Source organism: Diplotaxodon limnothrissa, linkage group LG12 (assembly GCF_057381915.1).
Source record: "Diplotaxodon limnothrissa isolate DT_005_m linkage group LG12, D_limnothrissa_male_GT1.1, whole genome shotgun sequence".
NCBI lineage: Eukaryota > Metazoa > Chordata > Actinopteri > Cichliformes > Cichlidae > Diplotaxodon > Diplotaxodon limnothrissa.
Window position 1 is genome coordinate 13,406,883 of NC_140607.1, and position 17,822 is coordinate 13,424,704.

Genomic DNA, 17,822 nt, shown 5'->3' on the forward strand with positions numbered 1-17,822 from the left:
CCTCATAAATATGGAATGAAGTTTTATTTTTAAATCAAAGGTTGTTGAAATGTATTGCACTGTATTTTTCATTATTGTTGCCCGATTCTCATTTTTGTCACGCCCCGAGGTTTCCTTTTCTCGAGAGAGCAGGGTTTTTGTTTTGTTTTTTCATGTGAGGAGGAATTTTGAAGTAGCACAGAGTTTTCTATGGATTATTTTGCTGTGTTTGCAGCCCGTGCATCCCATCGTGGTTCAGTCTCCCTGCTGTTATTCGCTCTGCTGCCCCCGCCTCTCGAATGGCCCGGCCAAGCAGCCCAGCCCGGTTCTCACAGCAGCCGAATTGAAGCTCAGTATTTCTTTGGAGAGCACCCTCAGCAACACAAAGCCGTGGTCACTGAGAGCCACAAACGGACATCATTTCTGACTGTGAAGCTTTTGTGAGCTCTGTGGTTTCAGTTGTCTGCTTGGTATTTGTTCTGTGTGAGACCTGCACATGTATTGATGCCTTTTTTTTTTCTCCATTGGATTGTTTCATTTTGAGCATTAAGATGTTTTTCAGCTTCACTGATCTTTATGCCTTATGCAAATTTACTAAATTCTAAATGTCATTTTCCTGTTGATTGACAGTATAAGAGCACAGAATAAAATGCATTTAAGTGGCTATCTTTTCTATTACTGTATCCTTAGTTTGTAATGGATAGAAAACTTTCATTTAAAAAAAAAAAAAAAAATTATATATATATATATATATATATATATATATAAAAAATTAAAAAAAATATTATTATTATTATTATTATTTTTTAACAGCTTTTAATAACTTTAAGGGGCTGCTTTGTAGAATGACTGTTGCTCATGTGTTTATTTGCAATATTTTAAACTTTACGAATCTTAATCAACTCTCAAGAAGTAACTCAAGTTTGCACAGACCCTGATGTTTTGTGATTCAAATGTAATTTATTATGAGTCCAGTTTTGCACTGCTGTACCACTGTTAAGGGAAGGTGTCATGTAATGCTTTATAACACAGAATCTAACATGCCAGCTTGCTCTGTGGTATAAGCCTGCACTGTGTAGTTATGTGATGAACAATGAAGTGCATAAAACTCTGACGTCTTGGCATTGATGGGTTTAATGGGTGGGGCTCGTGTCTTTTAAAGTTGCTGGGCTCTCCGGGCCTGCTCAGACCTGCTTTCTTTCTTCTCCTGTCTCTTATCTCCCCCCCCCCCCTTCATGAAGGACAGATGCAGGTGTATTCAAGAGGAGGAAGGGTCTGGGGCCTTGACCTGAAACTGTTTCTTTACGGGGTTTTTTTTTATTCAGCATAAGTTTCAAATGTAGCATGTGTAACTTAAGTACAGTAAAACACGAGTGTGTTTTCATGTGAATAATCAGTTTCTTAAAAGAAATGTTCTGCTTTTATGCAGCTTACTTTGGAATTAGCTGACATATTTGCGTTTGTAAGATCTGGGGGTGGGTGGTGGCTTCCTCTGTGAGGTCTGATCACATTAAAAACGATATATCATAGCTGGGCACCAAGTCCACGAAGATAACATTTTTAATGATCAATAACATTTCATCCACATCAGCAGAAAAGAAAAGAAGCACAGTGACATTGCTCTTCATTCATATGTCAAGGAGATATTTGTCAGCGTGGGCTATGTATAAAATTAGGTTGGTGTCAGCTGAATATAAACTATGGCTATTTATAAAAACCAGGCTGTTACTGAGACAATGTTCTCGACACGTCCAAAATACAGACGCCAGGCCCCGCTGGTAACAGGGGAAAGCTGTTAAAAAGTGCATCTCCAGGGGCCCACCGCCATTGTAGAGAAAAATAAACTGACGGGAAATGTTGAATAGGGTTAAAGAAGCCTGGAAGTCACAGTGGGGTCGAGTTACACACACACACACTTTCACACAAACACACGAAGGAAAGGAGAAAAAAACAGGTTGGGTCCCGGGAACTTTTTAATACCCATCTCCGCCCCCGTTTGGAGCGTCAGAGCACCAGCTCTCCTGGGGCCAGTCCACATGCTCCTCCAAACTTTACGCACGGATGTACTCCCGTGGAAGTATTCAGCACTGGATTTTGAAGTGTTTCAGCTGAGCCGCGTTGTTCTAAATCTACTAGAAGCAGTGCCAGAGTCATTTGGGCGGCTTCGAAATCAAAACTTTTTAAAACTTTGTGATCCTTTTTTTTTTTAAATATATGACTCGCCTTATTCCAAAAGACAGATGCAGTAAATTTGGAAAATGGCCGGTGCCTTATTAAAGTGCTTAGTCTTGGCGCTCTCAGTATGCGCGCACAGACTTTTGGCAGACCCCCGCGTTGAGACGGGTGATGAATCCGATGACAGCGCCTCGACCCTGGCCTTTGTGTTCGATGTTACCGGCTCCATGTACGACGATCTGAAACAGGTGATAGAGGGCGCCTCACGGATCCTGGAGAAGACGCTCAGCCGGAGGACCAGACCCATTAAAAACTTTGTCCTGGTCCCCTTCCACGACCCAGGTACTTTTTCTACCTTTAACACAAGTTTGTTCTTTAACTAAAGAGCCACAACTTAAGAAACTTTTTTTTCGTGAAAGTGGATGTATGGAATGCGTATGTTTGTTAATTCATGAATATGATTATAATTTATTGGAGCATTGACTTCAAAGGAAAAGACTTTCTTGAATTACTACAAAGAGAGCGTGGTATTTTTATAGTTTCCGCGCCTTGCACTGATTTACTATTTATATCTGCCATTTACACACTTATACTTGCAACGCATCTCAGAACGTGTAGCAGAGTGTGCTGCTGCATAGCGGCTTCAGTGGAAGCCCACTTGTAGAGAGAAGTGAAACTGATGCAAGACGTCATGCAGGGGAGGATATGCGAGCTCACAGTGGGTCTTGGGGACAGGTAAGGCTCTTCATCCCAGCCCAGCATCTTCCTTTCTATACGGGAAAGCTACAGCTTGAAAATAAGAGTGCTCCAATGGGGGGAGGGTGTTTGTGCGCTGATGGGAAGCATATGCTGTCTGCTTGTGTGTGTAATTACCCCAATCGCCACCCCACACTCACCCTGCCTCTCCTCCCTCTTCTGCCTCGCAGCCCCCCCACTGGCCACCCGGGGGGGGGGGGGGAGTTGTGGGGGTTGCCTACCCTAACGCCACACATTTTGTCTGTGTTTAATGCGCCTATGCCCTTGGGGACCTTGTAAACTTCCAAGATCCCAGAGAAGCCCTCTGTGGCTGACGAAGAGGCGTGACAGCGCCGTCGGTGTTTCCTCTCAGGCACTCTTGAGAGGTCGACAAGCACTTGAAAGCAGCTGGAGAAAACACCGAGAATGAATTAGAAATGTCATGGCCCTGACACATGTCTGCAAACTCTGTATCATTAGTCTCACAAAGATACTTCAAAATTATATTTGACAGTTGGAATAAAGAGCAATGACACACCAAAATCATGAGGTATACAAGACTGGATGAGGGTCTTTTTCTGTAATAACTGTGATGAAGTGCTCGTGTTTATGGAGGGCAGCAACACAATGCATTCCCTCTGCACTGGTTAATGTTTACTGTTCTGTAGTTTGGCCCCAGAAGACATCCAAATAAGTGTCAGGCCCTGACAGGCTTTTATCCATCATCCTTGGGTCTGGAAAATGATTATTCCGTCATCGTGCAAACTGTCGCCAGATTTTTAGTGATTTGTGTAAAACAAAATGTTACGCTGTAATTTTGTCAGCACGGCCTCTCTTGTGCCCTGTGATGTGTGATTGATATTCATGTGGTGCACAACGGCTGTGGGGCATCATTCTGGCCTTGATAAAATGTGCTTTGGCTTAATAGGGTTTTTGATGCTGTGTGCTTTTCCTCTGCTCATAAGGGCAAAGCTGCTAAGAGGAAACAAACAAACGCTCTCCCTTCTAAAAATTCCAGACCATAGGCGTTTTGTGGTTGCAATGATTATCCTGTTCTGTATAGGCATACACTCTTCAGAAATCAGAACAGAACCGGCTGACTGGGTTTGATTTTCTTCACAGAAAGGTTTTTTTTCCTGATGTATATTTTTAATCTGACAGATATCGGCCCCGTGTCCATCACCACCGACCCAAAGAAGTTCCAGCAGGATCTGCAAGAGCTGTTTGTCCAGGTTCAGACACAGATTACATAAATTAATAATTTTGTACGAATGAAACCTTTAGATTATGGTGAACAGTATGTGGATTGCCAGCCCCTAAAACTGTAATCATGATAAGCAGCACATCTGTTGAATGTTAAGAACCCCAGATTGTACTGAATTGAACAGTTATTCAAATGTTTACTCATATAAGGCACATCGTTTATGGGACCGGTTCTTTCTTCTTTCAAAAGTAAATTAGTGCTGCTTTTATGGGTAGTGATTTAAACGTATTTAAGAAACATTTGATGTGTCTCTCCACAAAATGGATGTGTTCAACAACACGATATCTGAATGAACATTTAAAAAATATAAATATATGATTTTTTTTTCTGGAGTTTTTAAGCAAATGTGATTCTATCACACAGGGTGGAGGCGACTGCCCTGAAATGAGTATCGGAGCCATAAAGAAAGCACTGGAGGTTTCCCTGCCTGGATCCTTTATCTATGTGTTTACTGATGCCAGGGCCAAAGACTACCGCCTGAAGAGAGATGTTCTGCAACTGGTGCAACTCCGTCAATCACAGGTACAAGGCAGGGAATTTAAACAGGCCTCTTATACATCAGGACAAAACTGATACATACTTAATCAGTCCAATGTGTGCTCTTTATTCAATGTCAAACATCCGATAGATGCAGGCTTCTCTTTGATCAAATCTATGGTATGTAAACTGATTAAAAGAAAATAAAAACATGCCCACAAGCATCTCATTTGTATTCACTGGTGCTGAATACTCCCATAATGATCAAGATGCCATTTAACTGATGTTATCTGGAACACAGTTGAACCTACAAACACGAGCCCCATCCCACACTGTCTTTAGAGCCTCTGCATTTATTGCACGCTGTCACAAAAGGGATACAACAGCAATGCTGTAAAAAAGAAAAACCATCTGCATTCCAAAGAAGTTCCCGGGATCAGCTGAGTGCAGGAAAGTTGCTCGTCTCAGCCCCTACATGATGCATGACAATGAGCATTTGGAGCAAAGTGAAAGCGACTCAGCAGAAAGCAAACACTCAACAAATGTAATCCTCTTAACTCCTCTGTCCTCTTCGTTCCCAGGTAGTATTTGTGTTGACCGGGGACTGTGGAGACCGCTCTCAGCCTGGTTACAGGGCGTACGAGGAGATCGCCGCCACCTCCTCTGGGCAAATCTTTCACTTGGATAAGCAGCAGGTCAACGAGGTGAGAGCAACGCAGAGTAACCGTGCGCTCTGACGACTGGCCACCGAACCCCCATTAAGCCCTCACACATAATGAATTAGCCCCTAAATTGGAACTCTCTAGTGTATTTGAATATGAAAGGGGTGATATTTTCTAATAACAGAGGAGAGCAGGAGCAGAACAACATCAACTCCCATTTGACCCACCGATAATAGATGATAATGAGGAATTCATTTAGCCTAATCAAATGATTCCAGTGCTGATATTAGACTTCCTGGTCATACGATACGGGCCGGTGGTTCCTTTATATCGGAAGCAGCATGTAACAGGAGCTGAGTCTCAGAAGCCAAAGACAGCGGGGCTCACTTCCCAAGCAGACGTAAAAGAAGCCAGAGTTTCCTCTGGAAGAGACACTGGTATCCTACATGTCAACACAGGAGATGGCTGGGCAGCGCTGAGCTGGAGCCAACAGCTCTGCACACTGGTGGCCCACTGAACCTCTGAACTCAGATGTGTTTGTGTGGGTCTTTGTGTGTGTGGGGGGGTCTGTTTGCTGTCAAGTCATGCTTGCATATAGCTAGACATACAATGCCTGTGTGTGTGTGTGTGGCAGCTCGTTTCATTATCACTCCATAATCCTACCAGCTGTTTAAGGAGTGCTTAAAAGTCATTTTACTGTTGTCGTATTAAGGGAACAGGGGACCAAATGTAGTCTAGACCTTATACCTCAACACCAGATGGCTTTGTGCTAATGTAGCCCTATTATTTTGAACATAGTCTTTGTGTACATTTTCATATAAACAGGCTTTTTTTCCCCTCTTGGATTTACGCTGTCTGTCAGTCGCTTCTCTTTTTTTAACCTGTATGATTTTTTTTAGCTCCTGGGTGGCATGCTTTTACCAAATTAATGCAAATCCTTTAATCCCTTAAAAATCCTCAGAAGTAGTACAAATCTAACCAAATATTCACCATTAATAGTAGTTTAATAATGTGCAGCCAAATGAAATATACAGTGTCTTTTTGTGGTCTCCAGGGGGGCCAGCGCAGAGAAAACAGACTGCTTATTTTACTCTCTAATCCCAGGATGTGATCTTTCATGGTTTCGCTTCTTCCAACACAGCTGCCCAGTGGAATTGGCTCCAGGTCCTCGCACAACAGTTTATTGTCAGCTCTGTGTAACGCGCTCTTTACGCGCTTTAAATTTTAATTGGTTATGATAAGTGAGTGAAAATGGTAACACAGAACACAGGCAATGAGAACCGCTGTCTTTAAAGTGTTGAACATTTAAAAATATCTGCGTTCTTAAGTGCCCTAAAGTGCTGAAGAACAATGAGGAATGTGATGTTTTACTGGGTGATGTGATGTTCGCTCAGAGAAAGACCTGAGATTTATTAGTTTTGTGTTTCTAGTTGGTGCATACATGGATAACTCGAGCACCTTGATGAGTTGTTTATAAGATTAGCCTCGGGGTCTTTTCTGATTATGGGTGCTGCAGCGAGTTAAGGGAAATGGCAATGGTAATGGTTGCCAGGCATAAAATCTAGGTACCTTTTACCCACAGTCCGGCTAAACAAAAGCACTGCTTATCCTGTAGCTGAGCCTCTCTATGTGGAAACTCCCACTCAGAAGGAGCAGGGGATCTGTCTGGGTCTCGTTTACTTTAATAACCTTGATTTGGAGCGGGCCATCTTCATGCAAATATCCGGTAAATGCTGTGTTTATACCTGCGTAAAGACAGAGCTGACCTCTAGCCCGCTGGGAGGTCTGGAGGCAAGCTGTTCTACCTTACAGTGGCGCGGTCACGCATTTTCTTCTTCAGGTAATGTACCTGAATCGATGTGGGGAATACACCATCACCCCAGCTTTAGGTAACACTTCTTCTCTGCCCCATCTGTCATGCTTCTATGAATAGCAGCAGGGGGTCTTTCCTGTTACAGCCCTGTAAGCCTGATCATCTGAGACACGCTGGATGAGGTTTCACGGGGACTTAAGGTCCTTTGCATTCCCAGTGGTAGAGCCAGGGAGAGGCTACGGCGCTCGGCTCTTCTAGACCCTGCAGGCCAGCCCAGACAGGGAACTGGCCCCACCTCTGGGCTCTTCTTCTCTTTCATCTGAGGTCCGAGGGCAGAGAAATGCCCACTCCTCTTTGCTCTACCGCATAAGACACAGACATAGATGTGGGTCACTTCTAAGCAGTTTCCTGCTCTGACTGTGACGACTGCACACGTGGCAGACATTACAGCTGTTTCCAGTTGTAAAATGGCAAGAGGAACCAGCTGCTGTCAGGACCTTGCAGACCCGATAGAGGAGAAGTCGAGGGCTGATAATTAAATTATCAAAGGCTTTCCCTGTTTCATTTTTACGTCTGTGTCGTAAAACGTGTTGGTGTTGGCCTCATCTCTGAAGGGCCTGCCGAGGAAATGTTTTCATTTGGCTTCATTACAGGCACAGTTAAACCGTGATGCCTCTCAATACGAGGTGAAAACAAATATTAGACAGCAGCTGCTTGTTAAGCGTTTGGAAGATGGACGACATTTAGTTTGCTGTGACCGCTGAAATAGGACTCTGTGAAAAGTCAGTGGGCTTTTGCTGTGCTTCTGTTTTGATTTGAGTGAAAACAAAAGAGAAACTGCATTTTTAATCAGTACCTCGCTGATGATTACACCCAGAGGGTCAAGCACCTGTCAAAGCTGAAATCCTGTAACATCACAGATTCCTGTGGAGAGCTGCTGAGGGAAATTAAAGTCTAAGTAATGACTGTTTTTACCATCATGTACAATCAGCTTGTTCAACCTTTCTGTAATCTTTGCTCAAAGTGGTGGAATGACTAAGAAGAGAGTCACTGTCTGACCTCATCAGACTTCTTCAGCTTAAACCTTTCAGCAGAAAAGTGTGAAATGCCTGCCTGATTCAGTTTAATGCTTAGGTTTAATTCAAAACCACGGCCGTTCCCACAACCCGATCCACCGCTTCCGCTTTGTCTTCTGAGGAACAAGCTTTATGATTAATAAAACCTGCGCCGCTGCAGCGGGACTGCTGCCTGACAGGCTTCCACTGTGAGAGACACTTTTTCTGGGAATATGTGCTTGAAAGTGCAGAAAACTGTATGTTATCAGTTTGACAGCTGAGCTGCTTCACTTTTCCTTTGTTTAGGCAAAATCCGTCTCATGAATAGTTTTGTGATGAAAGAATAGTCCGAAAGACGAAGAACAGGGAAAAGCAAGGGCTTTGTGGGGGCTTTCGGAGTTAAGGCCAGTGCGTCCTTCCTGTCCCTCTCCTGCCTTTTGAAGTTTACCTCTCTGACAGTTTGATTAATGCACTCAGGAATATCTTGCTTGGTTGTGCTCCTGCAAATGCTGTGTTTTGCCTCCTGCCAGGTTTTAAAGTGGGTAGAGGAAACAGTTCAGGCCATGAAGGTCCACCTTCTGTCCTCCAATCATGACAGTGCCCAGGAAAACAACTGGGAAGTTCCCTTTGACCCAAGCCTCAGAGAGGTCACGGTGTCACTCAGTGGACCAGCACCAGAAATCGAGCTCAGCGATCCTTTGGGTAACTCATTCCTGCTTTTCCTATTTATTCTTATCTACTCCTAGCATTATCAGTGCTTTTAAAGAAAGTCATGTTTTTCTTTGAAATAACATCTGTTATGTTTCCTTTTCCAAGGTCGGGCAGTTGGTGTAGAGGAGGGCCTTAAAGAACTCTTGAATATTCCCAACTCAGCTCGTGTGATAAACCTCAAGTTTCCTAGACCCGGTGCCTGGAAACTGAAGGTATTTATTTTGGTGAATAAATCACAAATGTGTTTTGTCTGACTTTTTTATGATGCTGAATTCACTTCACACGTTTCACTCTAAAGATAAGCTGTAGTGGGCGTCACACTCTGAGGGTCACAGGAGTCAGCAGTCTCGACTTCCGCGCAGGCTTCTCCAGCGTACCTGTTACAGAGTTCAACCACACGAGAGAGAGGCCGATAAAAGGTGTCTGGCATGTGTCTGTTAGCTCTTTGCCTTTTATTTGACCGAGACCATGTGCAGAAAATTACCTCATGCCGATCTTCCTTTGTCCTTCAGGGCTCCCATCCCATGTTTTACTGAAATGCACCGGCCTGAAGCCTCCAGGTCATCTGAGCCATGTGGAGCTTGTGTCAGGCTCAGGCCGCTCCTTGCGAACGATCCCTGTACCGCTGCCCTCTGACCTTGGAAAACAAGGCCTGTGGAGTCTCCCGGAATTCCGCACCCCTTCCCAGAGCTTCTTCATCAAGGTAACGGGCAAAGACGAAGAGGGCTACCGCTTCCAGAGGCTGTCCAGCGTCTCCTACACCAACATCATTCCAGGCAAGGCATCCCTCTTCACCAAAGCCACACTGCAGTGTCTCCCATACCTCATCAATCTCTTTATAGCCTTTAACCTTTGTTTCCTCCCTTGTGCAGATGCTCCAGCTGTGAGCATGTCGACTGTAGTGAAGGGCGTTTATATGCAGCCAGCTGTGATTGGCTGCTCTGTAAAGAGTGACATTCCCTACAGACTAAGATTCACCAGAAGTGGAATTACACTGGGAAGCGAGAGGTTCTTTCAGTGAGTCTCTTCTCTATTTGCTCAGCACTCCATAACATTTGGCTCGCCTTCCTTCCGATTCCCTCAGATCCCCGAAGCTTCGCGCGCCTATTACCTCATTTAAAAGCATTAATTAAGTCACTCCCTAATCTTACCAGTGGGCACGCCTGTAAAGCATTAGTGCTGCCTCACTCTTGCATTTTATTGGTTCATCTGTCAACAAGTGGATATATACACAGTTGATTTTCTAAACATCACATACTCAATTTAACAAAGCAACTATTTTGTCTTGGTGTTGACTCTCTGGCTTGAATTACTTTCATGAAGTGCAGCTGACTTTTGATGAAAATTATTTCCAGTGCGTGGATGTGCCAAAGAGCCACTGGGTGTGACATGAAATAAGAGGAATATGTGCTGGCCAATAAACCAAACGTGTCTTTGCTTCAGGTATTCTGCCGTTGCATCATGGGAAATTCCGAAGGCATCAGCCGAGGACGAAGGCCCGTATGAGTGTATGGCGCAGAGCAGCGCAGGGCAGGGGTGGGCTGTAACACAGTTAACTGTTAGAGGTATGTCACACAACAACAATGCAAGCGCACACTCCCCTTCAGTTGGACGTGGGTGCGTTCCAGCCATTTAGATACAAACCTCTGCTTTATCGTTTAGACATAAACTAGATAGAAAGCATGTCTGCACAAATATTTGTTTTAAACATTGTCTGCACTCATGTTTCCACTAAAACAGATCCTCCTCCGGTCTTGAAGCCCCCAGAGAATGTGACATCTTCTGTGGGAGGCGTGGCTGTGCTGTCCTGTCAGGTGGAGGGAAACATGCGCCACAATTTGACCTGGCATCGAGGGGGCTATGCTATCCAGGCACGGGCAGGGAGGGTGAAGCTGCTGCCCAACTCTTACCTGCAGATCAGCGCTGTGCGGGCTCAGGATGCTGGGGAGTACCGCTGCGTGGCAACCAACCCCTACGGAGACAGCAGAATCGCCGTGTGGCTCCACGTCCCAGGTATGATAGCCCAATACCCTGCGGCTCATCTGCTTAAACATTTAACGCGGCAGGGCTTAACGGATCCTCGCGGGCCCCCGTCATCTGTTTTCCATTATTGCCTCGACCTCCTTGCAATCAGATTAAGCCACTTCCTTTTCTCATCAGCAAAGACTTATGCGTGTTGAAAAGTGTGGCGTCTACTGAGGGAATGCACTCAGATATTTGCAATGACTTCAACAAACAGGCAAATAAATATGTCTTCAAGAATATCCTGTAGTTATGAAGTCAGACATGGAGTGTTTTTGTAATTGCTTTGCAGCCCACAGCATCAAGTTTGCTCTTGTTAAGCTTGTGATAGCTATAAATGACATCATGCAGCCTGTGACAAGGCCCTGAGTCATCGTCTGCTTTTTATTTTTTTTACATTTTTTGCCTTCCTTTGATTTCAACTGCAGAGGCTCCTTCTGTGGTAGTGCACCCGCAGTCCCTGGCTTTCTCCCAAGGCGATGAGATCCGCCTGGTCTGCTCGGCGTCCGGCTCCCCCCCTCCCCGGCTCTTCTGGAGCCAAGGCAACGTGTTCCTAACTAATCGGCCGAGGTAAGAGGGGAACTCTCAGCCCACTCGCCACCTCTGGCACAAAGGACTCAGAGAGTCATTACGTTCCACTTGACCTACATGCGCCATCGCCTCATCTTGTTTGCATCGCTTTGGAAATTTACATCTACTCATGTCAACCCTTTTTTTTTTCCCCCAAACCACAAGTATTTTATATGTCAGCAGTGAAATATACATTCGCACACACACAAATTTCTCCCGTGACACCAAACAGCAGCATAAAGATTCAGAGAGATGGATCTCTGTTTTACATCTGCGCTTGTAATCAACAAAAGTATCAACAAACATGAATCCTGTCCACTGTATGCTACAGGTTCAGTCTGAACCAGCATGGAGTTCTAACCATTAAAGGGGCCCTCCCAGAGGATGCTGGGAACTACACATGTCTGGCAAGCAACGAGGCTGGGACTGCCTCTCAGTCTGTGTCACTTAGTTATGCGGGTAAGTCAACACATCCCGACAGATGTCTGGTTGAGGATGCCAGCGCGAAGATATATTGTTGCTGGAATTAGCCTTTCGTCATTCGGAGTTGTTAAAGTTTCTGTTCTGAATAATTGCTTCTCTTCTGACTTCATTTTTAACTTCCAGTGACACGAAGCATTTTTGCCCGTGTTGACTGTTTTTAAGGCGCATTTCTTTTAATGATATCCAGCAGGATAGAGCAGAGTATACAGCAAGCGAACATGGCCACATACAGCTCTGTCTCATACGACGTGATGTTTCTCTCCTTGTTTGGTGAGCGCTGACAGTTGTGGGCCTGAAGTTTCACTCACGGCTGTCAGTTAGTGCTTGACAGAAACCGTAACACTGATGGATTATGGCAGCATTTTCCTGGGGCTTGCTGATCTGATCTGAACAACACTGATCTGTCAAATCAGGGAAAACCTTATAACACAGTAGATCATCTCATCCTTTCAGCTCAGCTGCCTGGGTCTAAAGTATAAGCATCATTTTTACATTCACATCAGGGTTTTTCTCATGCCCTTGCTGGTATAAACAAACAGCACATTACTGTTCACGTACAGTAGCGCTGCATGAAAGACCGGTGCATTGCTATAAACTAAAAAAAGGGGGGCCTAACATAAGGCCCGGGGGGCAGAATTGGCCCAGCAAAAACTCCAATCCGGCCCACTAGATGTCTTTAGAAAATGTGAAGGAGAGCATAAATTTTGGACTTTAAACTGTAAGCTTGTCCTACTGATAGACCTCCAAAACAGCCATTCATACTAAACCAAAGTAATGCAGAAATAGAATTTGCAATTAAACAATTAAATAAATGAATAAAATAGAACAACAAAAATGCCCCACTTTAAAACCACAGGAGAATCTGGCCCACGAACTATCAGTACTTCTGTAACTTTACACATTTATTTGTTACAGTTTAAGTCCACAGAGTCATGCTGACAAATTTCTTTATTTTACTATAGCAGCGTTTCTTTATCACGTGGAAAAACTGAGACGCACCTTTGAAATTCCACTTCTTTTTCTTACATTGAGATATCGCAGGGTTTAAATGTGCAGTTAAACTCCTTTGCACCGATAGAAAGGGGATTTTCACTGGTCCGTTTAAAATCAAAGTCCCGAGGCCTATGATGTAAAATGACTTGGACATCCCTGGAATAAAAAGTTCATCCCACTGATTTTTTTTGTTCTGCAGAGGCACCAAGAATAACAGTGGTACAGCAGGTTGTGCTAGTGACTGTTGGTGGTGATGCAACTCTCGAGTGTCAGGCCACAGGCTTTCCGTCCCCTCTTGTCCACTGGTTCAAAGGTGAGTTAACGCCATACACAGTGCTTTTATTAAAATGACTGTGGAGATGTCTCTGTTAGAGGACGACAAGCTTATATTGCTCGTACTTCCAGGTGAACTCGAGGTGGGCTCTGCTCCTTTTGTTGAGCAGGACGTACATCGCGGGACGCTGCACATTCGTGGCGTGCAGGAGGTCGACGCTGGTCAGTACAGCTGTGTGGCGAGCAGCTCTGCTGGAACCTCCTCTGGCACTGTTAGTCTGGTGGTTGGAGGTGAGGCCACACTACAGTTTTCCACATAAAACTTGTATTTCTCTCACATTTATACAAAGGAAAAAACATCCATCTGGCACCACTCTTCCTTCCACAGCGGGTCCATTGTTTTCCGAGGCACCGGCTGACGTGACAGTCAATGTCGGGGAGAATATCACCCTCCCCTGCACTGCCCGGGGATTCCCGCAGCCGACGGTGACCTGGCGCAGACAGGATGGCAGACAGATTCTCATGCGTTCAGACAGCCACAGTAAAACAATGCAGCTGGAGAACGGACATCTTCTAATCCAGAGTGAGTTATCACAGCAAAGAGCTTTGGTGTGCTGTGCGGCAGCCTCACGGTTTCCCTGCTCGAACTGGCTTGACTCAAATTGTGCAAGTATATATAGAAGAGTATCATATTAAATCCAGCTAACATTTTCTTAAGAGGTGGGAGAGCCGGGATGTCATTGCCATTGGTAAAGTTACAGTAAACCGATGCCTCTCGAATATCCATCCTGCTAAAAGCATTATCTCTGCTCTGTGAAAAGACTCTCCTTAAAATGTTGTTAATTATTTGGCAAGAGAAGGCGTCTGTCTTTGTCCTCATCAGGGCAGGGGGATCAAAGCTGTGAACTCTGGAAGATATTTCAGCCTGAAACATGACTATTCTTAGCCACATACCGTGATGCTTTGTGCTCCTGAGACTAAATGTTTATAGTGTGAAATATAATATTGGACAGGAACAGACATATTTACATGGGCCGTTTCTGTCACTGTTTCCATTTGCGGCTGCCCTCTGACCTGATTGGCTCCATCTGCTACAGATGGCTTTATTTTATTTTTTTTACCTGCAGTTTCAGAAATGTCTCTGTTCATATTGCGTAGTGCTCAAACGCCACTATCTCCTTGAATCGTGCTCCTCACGGGTTACCTTTAATGCTTTATCCTGGAATCCTTCAATATTTGCTAGGACAGAAGAATTGAAACATATGTTGATCTTCCAAGATGTGATCTCAAGAGAATTTACTGAGTGGGACAGCAGGATAGCAGCTGAGCCAAACCCATTAATCCTGTTATTTTCTATTTTTAGCTCCTAATTACAGCACTGTCAGGCCAATAATACCAGTTGTTACTGAGTAGGGGTCTTAGCTGCTATTAGCATGAACTTATTTAGTTTTTTTAGATAGACTGTTTTCTTTCTTGGTAAGTGTGATGATGCTGCTACTCTCAGATGTATTGTAATGTGCGGCGGGGTGCATTTTTCAATGATGTGTGTTTGACTGTAGGTGTCTGGCTGGATGATGAAGGTCTATACATCTGCGAGGCCAAGAACCAGTTTGGAACCATCAAATCTGAGGCCAGAGTTAGTGTCACTGGACTGGGTAGGCTCTTTTTGTGATCCCATATATGCATGTAGCAGAAACACACAGAAGGACACTGTGGCTATAACACATATATTCCTGCTCTTGTTGTTTAATAATCATTTCAAATCCTTTTTCTTGCAGAGCCACCTCTATTGGCCCAAGTTGCCCCAGTGATCACCACCGGGAGCGGTCAGTCACTTAGTATTCCTTGCATGTTGTTGGATGGAATTCCTCTTCCAGAAAGACACTGGTCCAAGAATGGAAAACCTGTAAGGCTGGTAAAAACATCAAACTCAAACCTGCCTCTCCCATGGATCATATCTGTGTTTGTGTATGACAGGAATATTTTTACTTTTTTCGTTTGCACAGTTCCATCTGAACAGAAGGATGTTCTTGAGGAGTGATGGCAGTTTGTACATCGAAAGAGCCATCCCAGAGGACACTGGGATTTATGTGTGCACTGCGGTTAATGTGGCAGGCTCCGCGAACATCACAGTCAGCCTGGAGGTTCACGGTAGGAGAGTAAAGGAATAGTAACACTCACATTACCAATAAAATCAAAGCCAGCAAACAATAAGCACAAGCAGCTAAGACAGGCTTATAGTCTTGGAGATACTCCAGAAAGTAACTGACTCAAATTATTGTAGTAAATGACCCGCTGTAAAATCCCAAATTGTGTGTGTAATTTACATTTTTGGCACAGCCAGGTTAGTTGTTTCCCACTTTCTTCAAGTCTTTATACTAAGCTTCCATAATCCAAGCTAAACTAAACTTACATCTCCTACATCTGGTTCTATCGTCATATTTAATGTGCACTAATAAAATATCAGCAAGAAAATATATGAGCCTAATCTAAAAGCAGACCCTTTCACTCACTGAATGCACTTTCTCAGTGCAAAGTTTGCAACCACAGGCTATATAATTGGACAATTAAGCCAAAAATGTGCCAACTCAGCATGGAAAACAATTTTTGAATGAATCGACCACCTGTTGTCATCACAGAGAGAGGGCCTGCTTTATTGCATGCTTTGATAAATGGAGTCATGAGCATGTAATGACAGACAGCCAGGATCACGGTTCATCATCAGTTTGTAATGAAGAAATGCCTCAAACGCCGATGTTGCTGGTCAGCTGAGGCCGGTGGTAATGCAGCAGCAGATCGCTTCTTCACGCTCAGTCAGTGTTTTATGACCTTATTCTTCCACAGTGCCCCCAGAGATCAGCGCTGGTCCGTACCACTACATAGCCAACGAGGGTGTAGCCATCAGGCTATCATGCGAAACCACCGGCGTTCCCAAACCAGATGTTGTCTGGTCCAAGGTAACACTCGCAACCTTCAGCTTCAGCTCAGTAAATCAAGCGTGACTTCCACAGCACCGTCTAGTCCAAGGTCAGCCCTTTGTATCAGTTCAGCTTACAATGAGTCATTATTAGCACTTTGGAAATAATTATCACAATCAGGCAACAGCAAAAATCAATACTCAGCGGTGATGGGATCTAGATTATCCTTAAGAGTGCAATCTTGGACCGTGCCAGTCAATACAAGCATAACGATATTAATAAAACCAGAATCAAATCAGTGTGAAATGACTGATAATGAAAAAGGGTTTTAATTCTGAATTCATTTTGAGGCACACTGAGTTACTCTGGATATTTTTTTTATTTTACACATACATCTGTAGCACTTCAAATCGCCTTCACTTACTGTGATTACATTTACATAAATACAATTACATTTTTTTTGTCTTATTCAAACAGTTTTCTTTTTTTCCCCTCTGGTCTTTTCTTTGATTTGTCAGAACACAAAAAAACAGAACAAAACAAAACAGCACCAACAAAAACAGTTTCCACTGCAATCAAGACTTGATTAACCTGGCCAGGGAGGGAAGTAACCATGGCAACTTTACTATATTGCTGCTTGACTGGTGCAAATCACCCTGTTTTTATCGTACCTTAGGAATCTATTTCAAGACTTTCCCGCATCCCCTCCTAGTACAACACTTCATCATATCACGAGAGGAAAACACAAAAGTTTATGTGCAACCAGGCGGTGCTAAGCCGATGCTCTCGATCCATCCAGGATGCAAAAACAGATCTTATTACAGCTTGTGTGGTACTGCAGCGTTGCCTTTGACAGCCGCTGCAATATAACAGATTAATAATTTGTAATGTTGCTAAAGCTGTGAGATAAATATTGCCTGGTAAAAAGTGTACATTTATCTTTGACGTGTAGTGAAGCAGAAGCGGCAGTTTGTATACTGTTAATGCATCTGTTTCTCTTCCACCACTGAAATTAGGAACTGCAGTGATATCATCTTTTCTTTAAAGGCAAGAAAAACATGGCCGATGAAATACCCTGCCACTATTACGTACCCTGTACTAATACTACCCTGCACGAGGTCAGCATGCTGTTGTTGTCTACATGTTGCTGAACTGAGCCAGATTTATATTCCACCCGGCCTTTCCCCTAACATTTTCAAAATGTTACTCTAGAGTCAAGTAAATTTACCTTCTTGTCAGATAAAAGTGTATCTGTTAAAGCGCTCTAATGTTCAGAGCGAGTGGATGCGCAGCTGCCTCGGTTCTTGCGTGTGCACGCTGCAGATAGAGAGCAATCCGAAGGGGTGGCCAGTAATTCCATTAGACATCAAAGGTTGGGTTGTAAACTTTGAACTAATCTTAGCATCCATGCGCACGCTTGTGTGGAGGACTTTTCTAATATAATATGTTCTGTCTGATCTTATTCTGCCAGGGGAGGCAGCCCCTGCCCAGGGACAGCTCCGCTCTTCAGTCTGACTCTGAGGGACACCTCCACATCCCCAACCCCTCCGCCAAAGATGCAGGCATCTACATCTGCACTGCCACCAGTCCTGTGGGCTATGCTAGTCGCGAGATCCAGCTGAGTGTCAATAGTAAGGCGAACGGAGGCAAACAGTTTGCGTTTGGAATTGTAAAGGAAGTGCCTATGTGGTC

At 44.1% G+C, this 17,822-nt stretch overlaps 1 protein-coding gene across 1 annotated transcript in view; it reads left to right on the plus strand.

The window, feature by feature from the left end:
- The first annotated feature begins 2,230 nt into the window (after positions 1-2,230).
- Positions 2,231-17,822, plus strand: part of hmcn2 (hemicentin 2) — a 45,500-nt gene continuing 29,908 nt past the window's right edge. Inside the window, exons 1-21 of the mRNA XM_085367145.1 lie at positions 2,231-2,496; positions 4,051-4,121; positions 4,517-4,675; positions 5,212-5,334; positions 8,691-8,862; positions 8,977-9,083; positions 9,170-9,290; positions 9,384-9,647; positions 9,744-9,888; positions 10,315-10,436; positions 10,612-10,884; positions 11,322-11,463; positions 11,795-11,922; positions 13,139-13,252; positions 13,345-13,503; positions 13,601-13,795; positions 14,772-14,867; positions 14,991-15,118; positions 15,219-15,363; positions 16,057-16,169; positions 17,602-17,761. Coding sequence (XP_085223271.1) covers positions 2,238-2,496; positions 4,051-4,121; positions 4,517-4,675; positions 5,212-5,334; positions 8,691-8,862; positions 8,977-9,083; positions 9,170-9,290; positions 9,384-9,647; positions 9,744-9,888; positions 10,315-10,436; positions 10,612-10,884; positions 11,322-11,463; positions 11,795-11,922; positions 13,139-13,252; positions 13,345-13,503; positions 13,601-13,795; positions 14,772-14,867; positions 14,991-15,118; positions 15,219-15,363; positions 16,057-16,169; positions 17,602-17,761 — 3,196 coding nt within the window. The 5' untranslated portion in view covers positions 2,231-2,237. The remainder of the gene's footprint in view (positions 2,497-4,050; positions 4,122-4,516; positions 4,676-5,211; positions 5,335-8,690; positions 8,863-8,976; positions 9,084-9,169; positions 9,291-9,383; positions 9,648-9,743; positions 9,889-10,314; positions 10,437-10,611; positions 10,885-11,321; positions 11,464-11,794; positions 11,923-13,138; positions 13,253-13,344; positions 13,504-13,600; positions 13,796-14,771; positions 14,868-14,990; positions 15,119-15,218; positions 15,364-16,056; positions 16,170-17,601; positions 17,762-17,822) is intronic.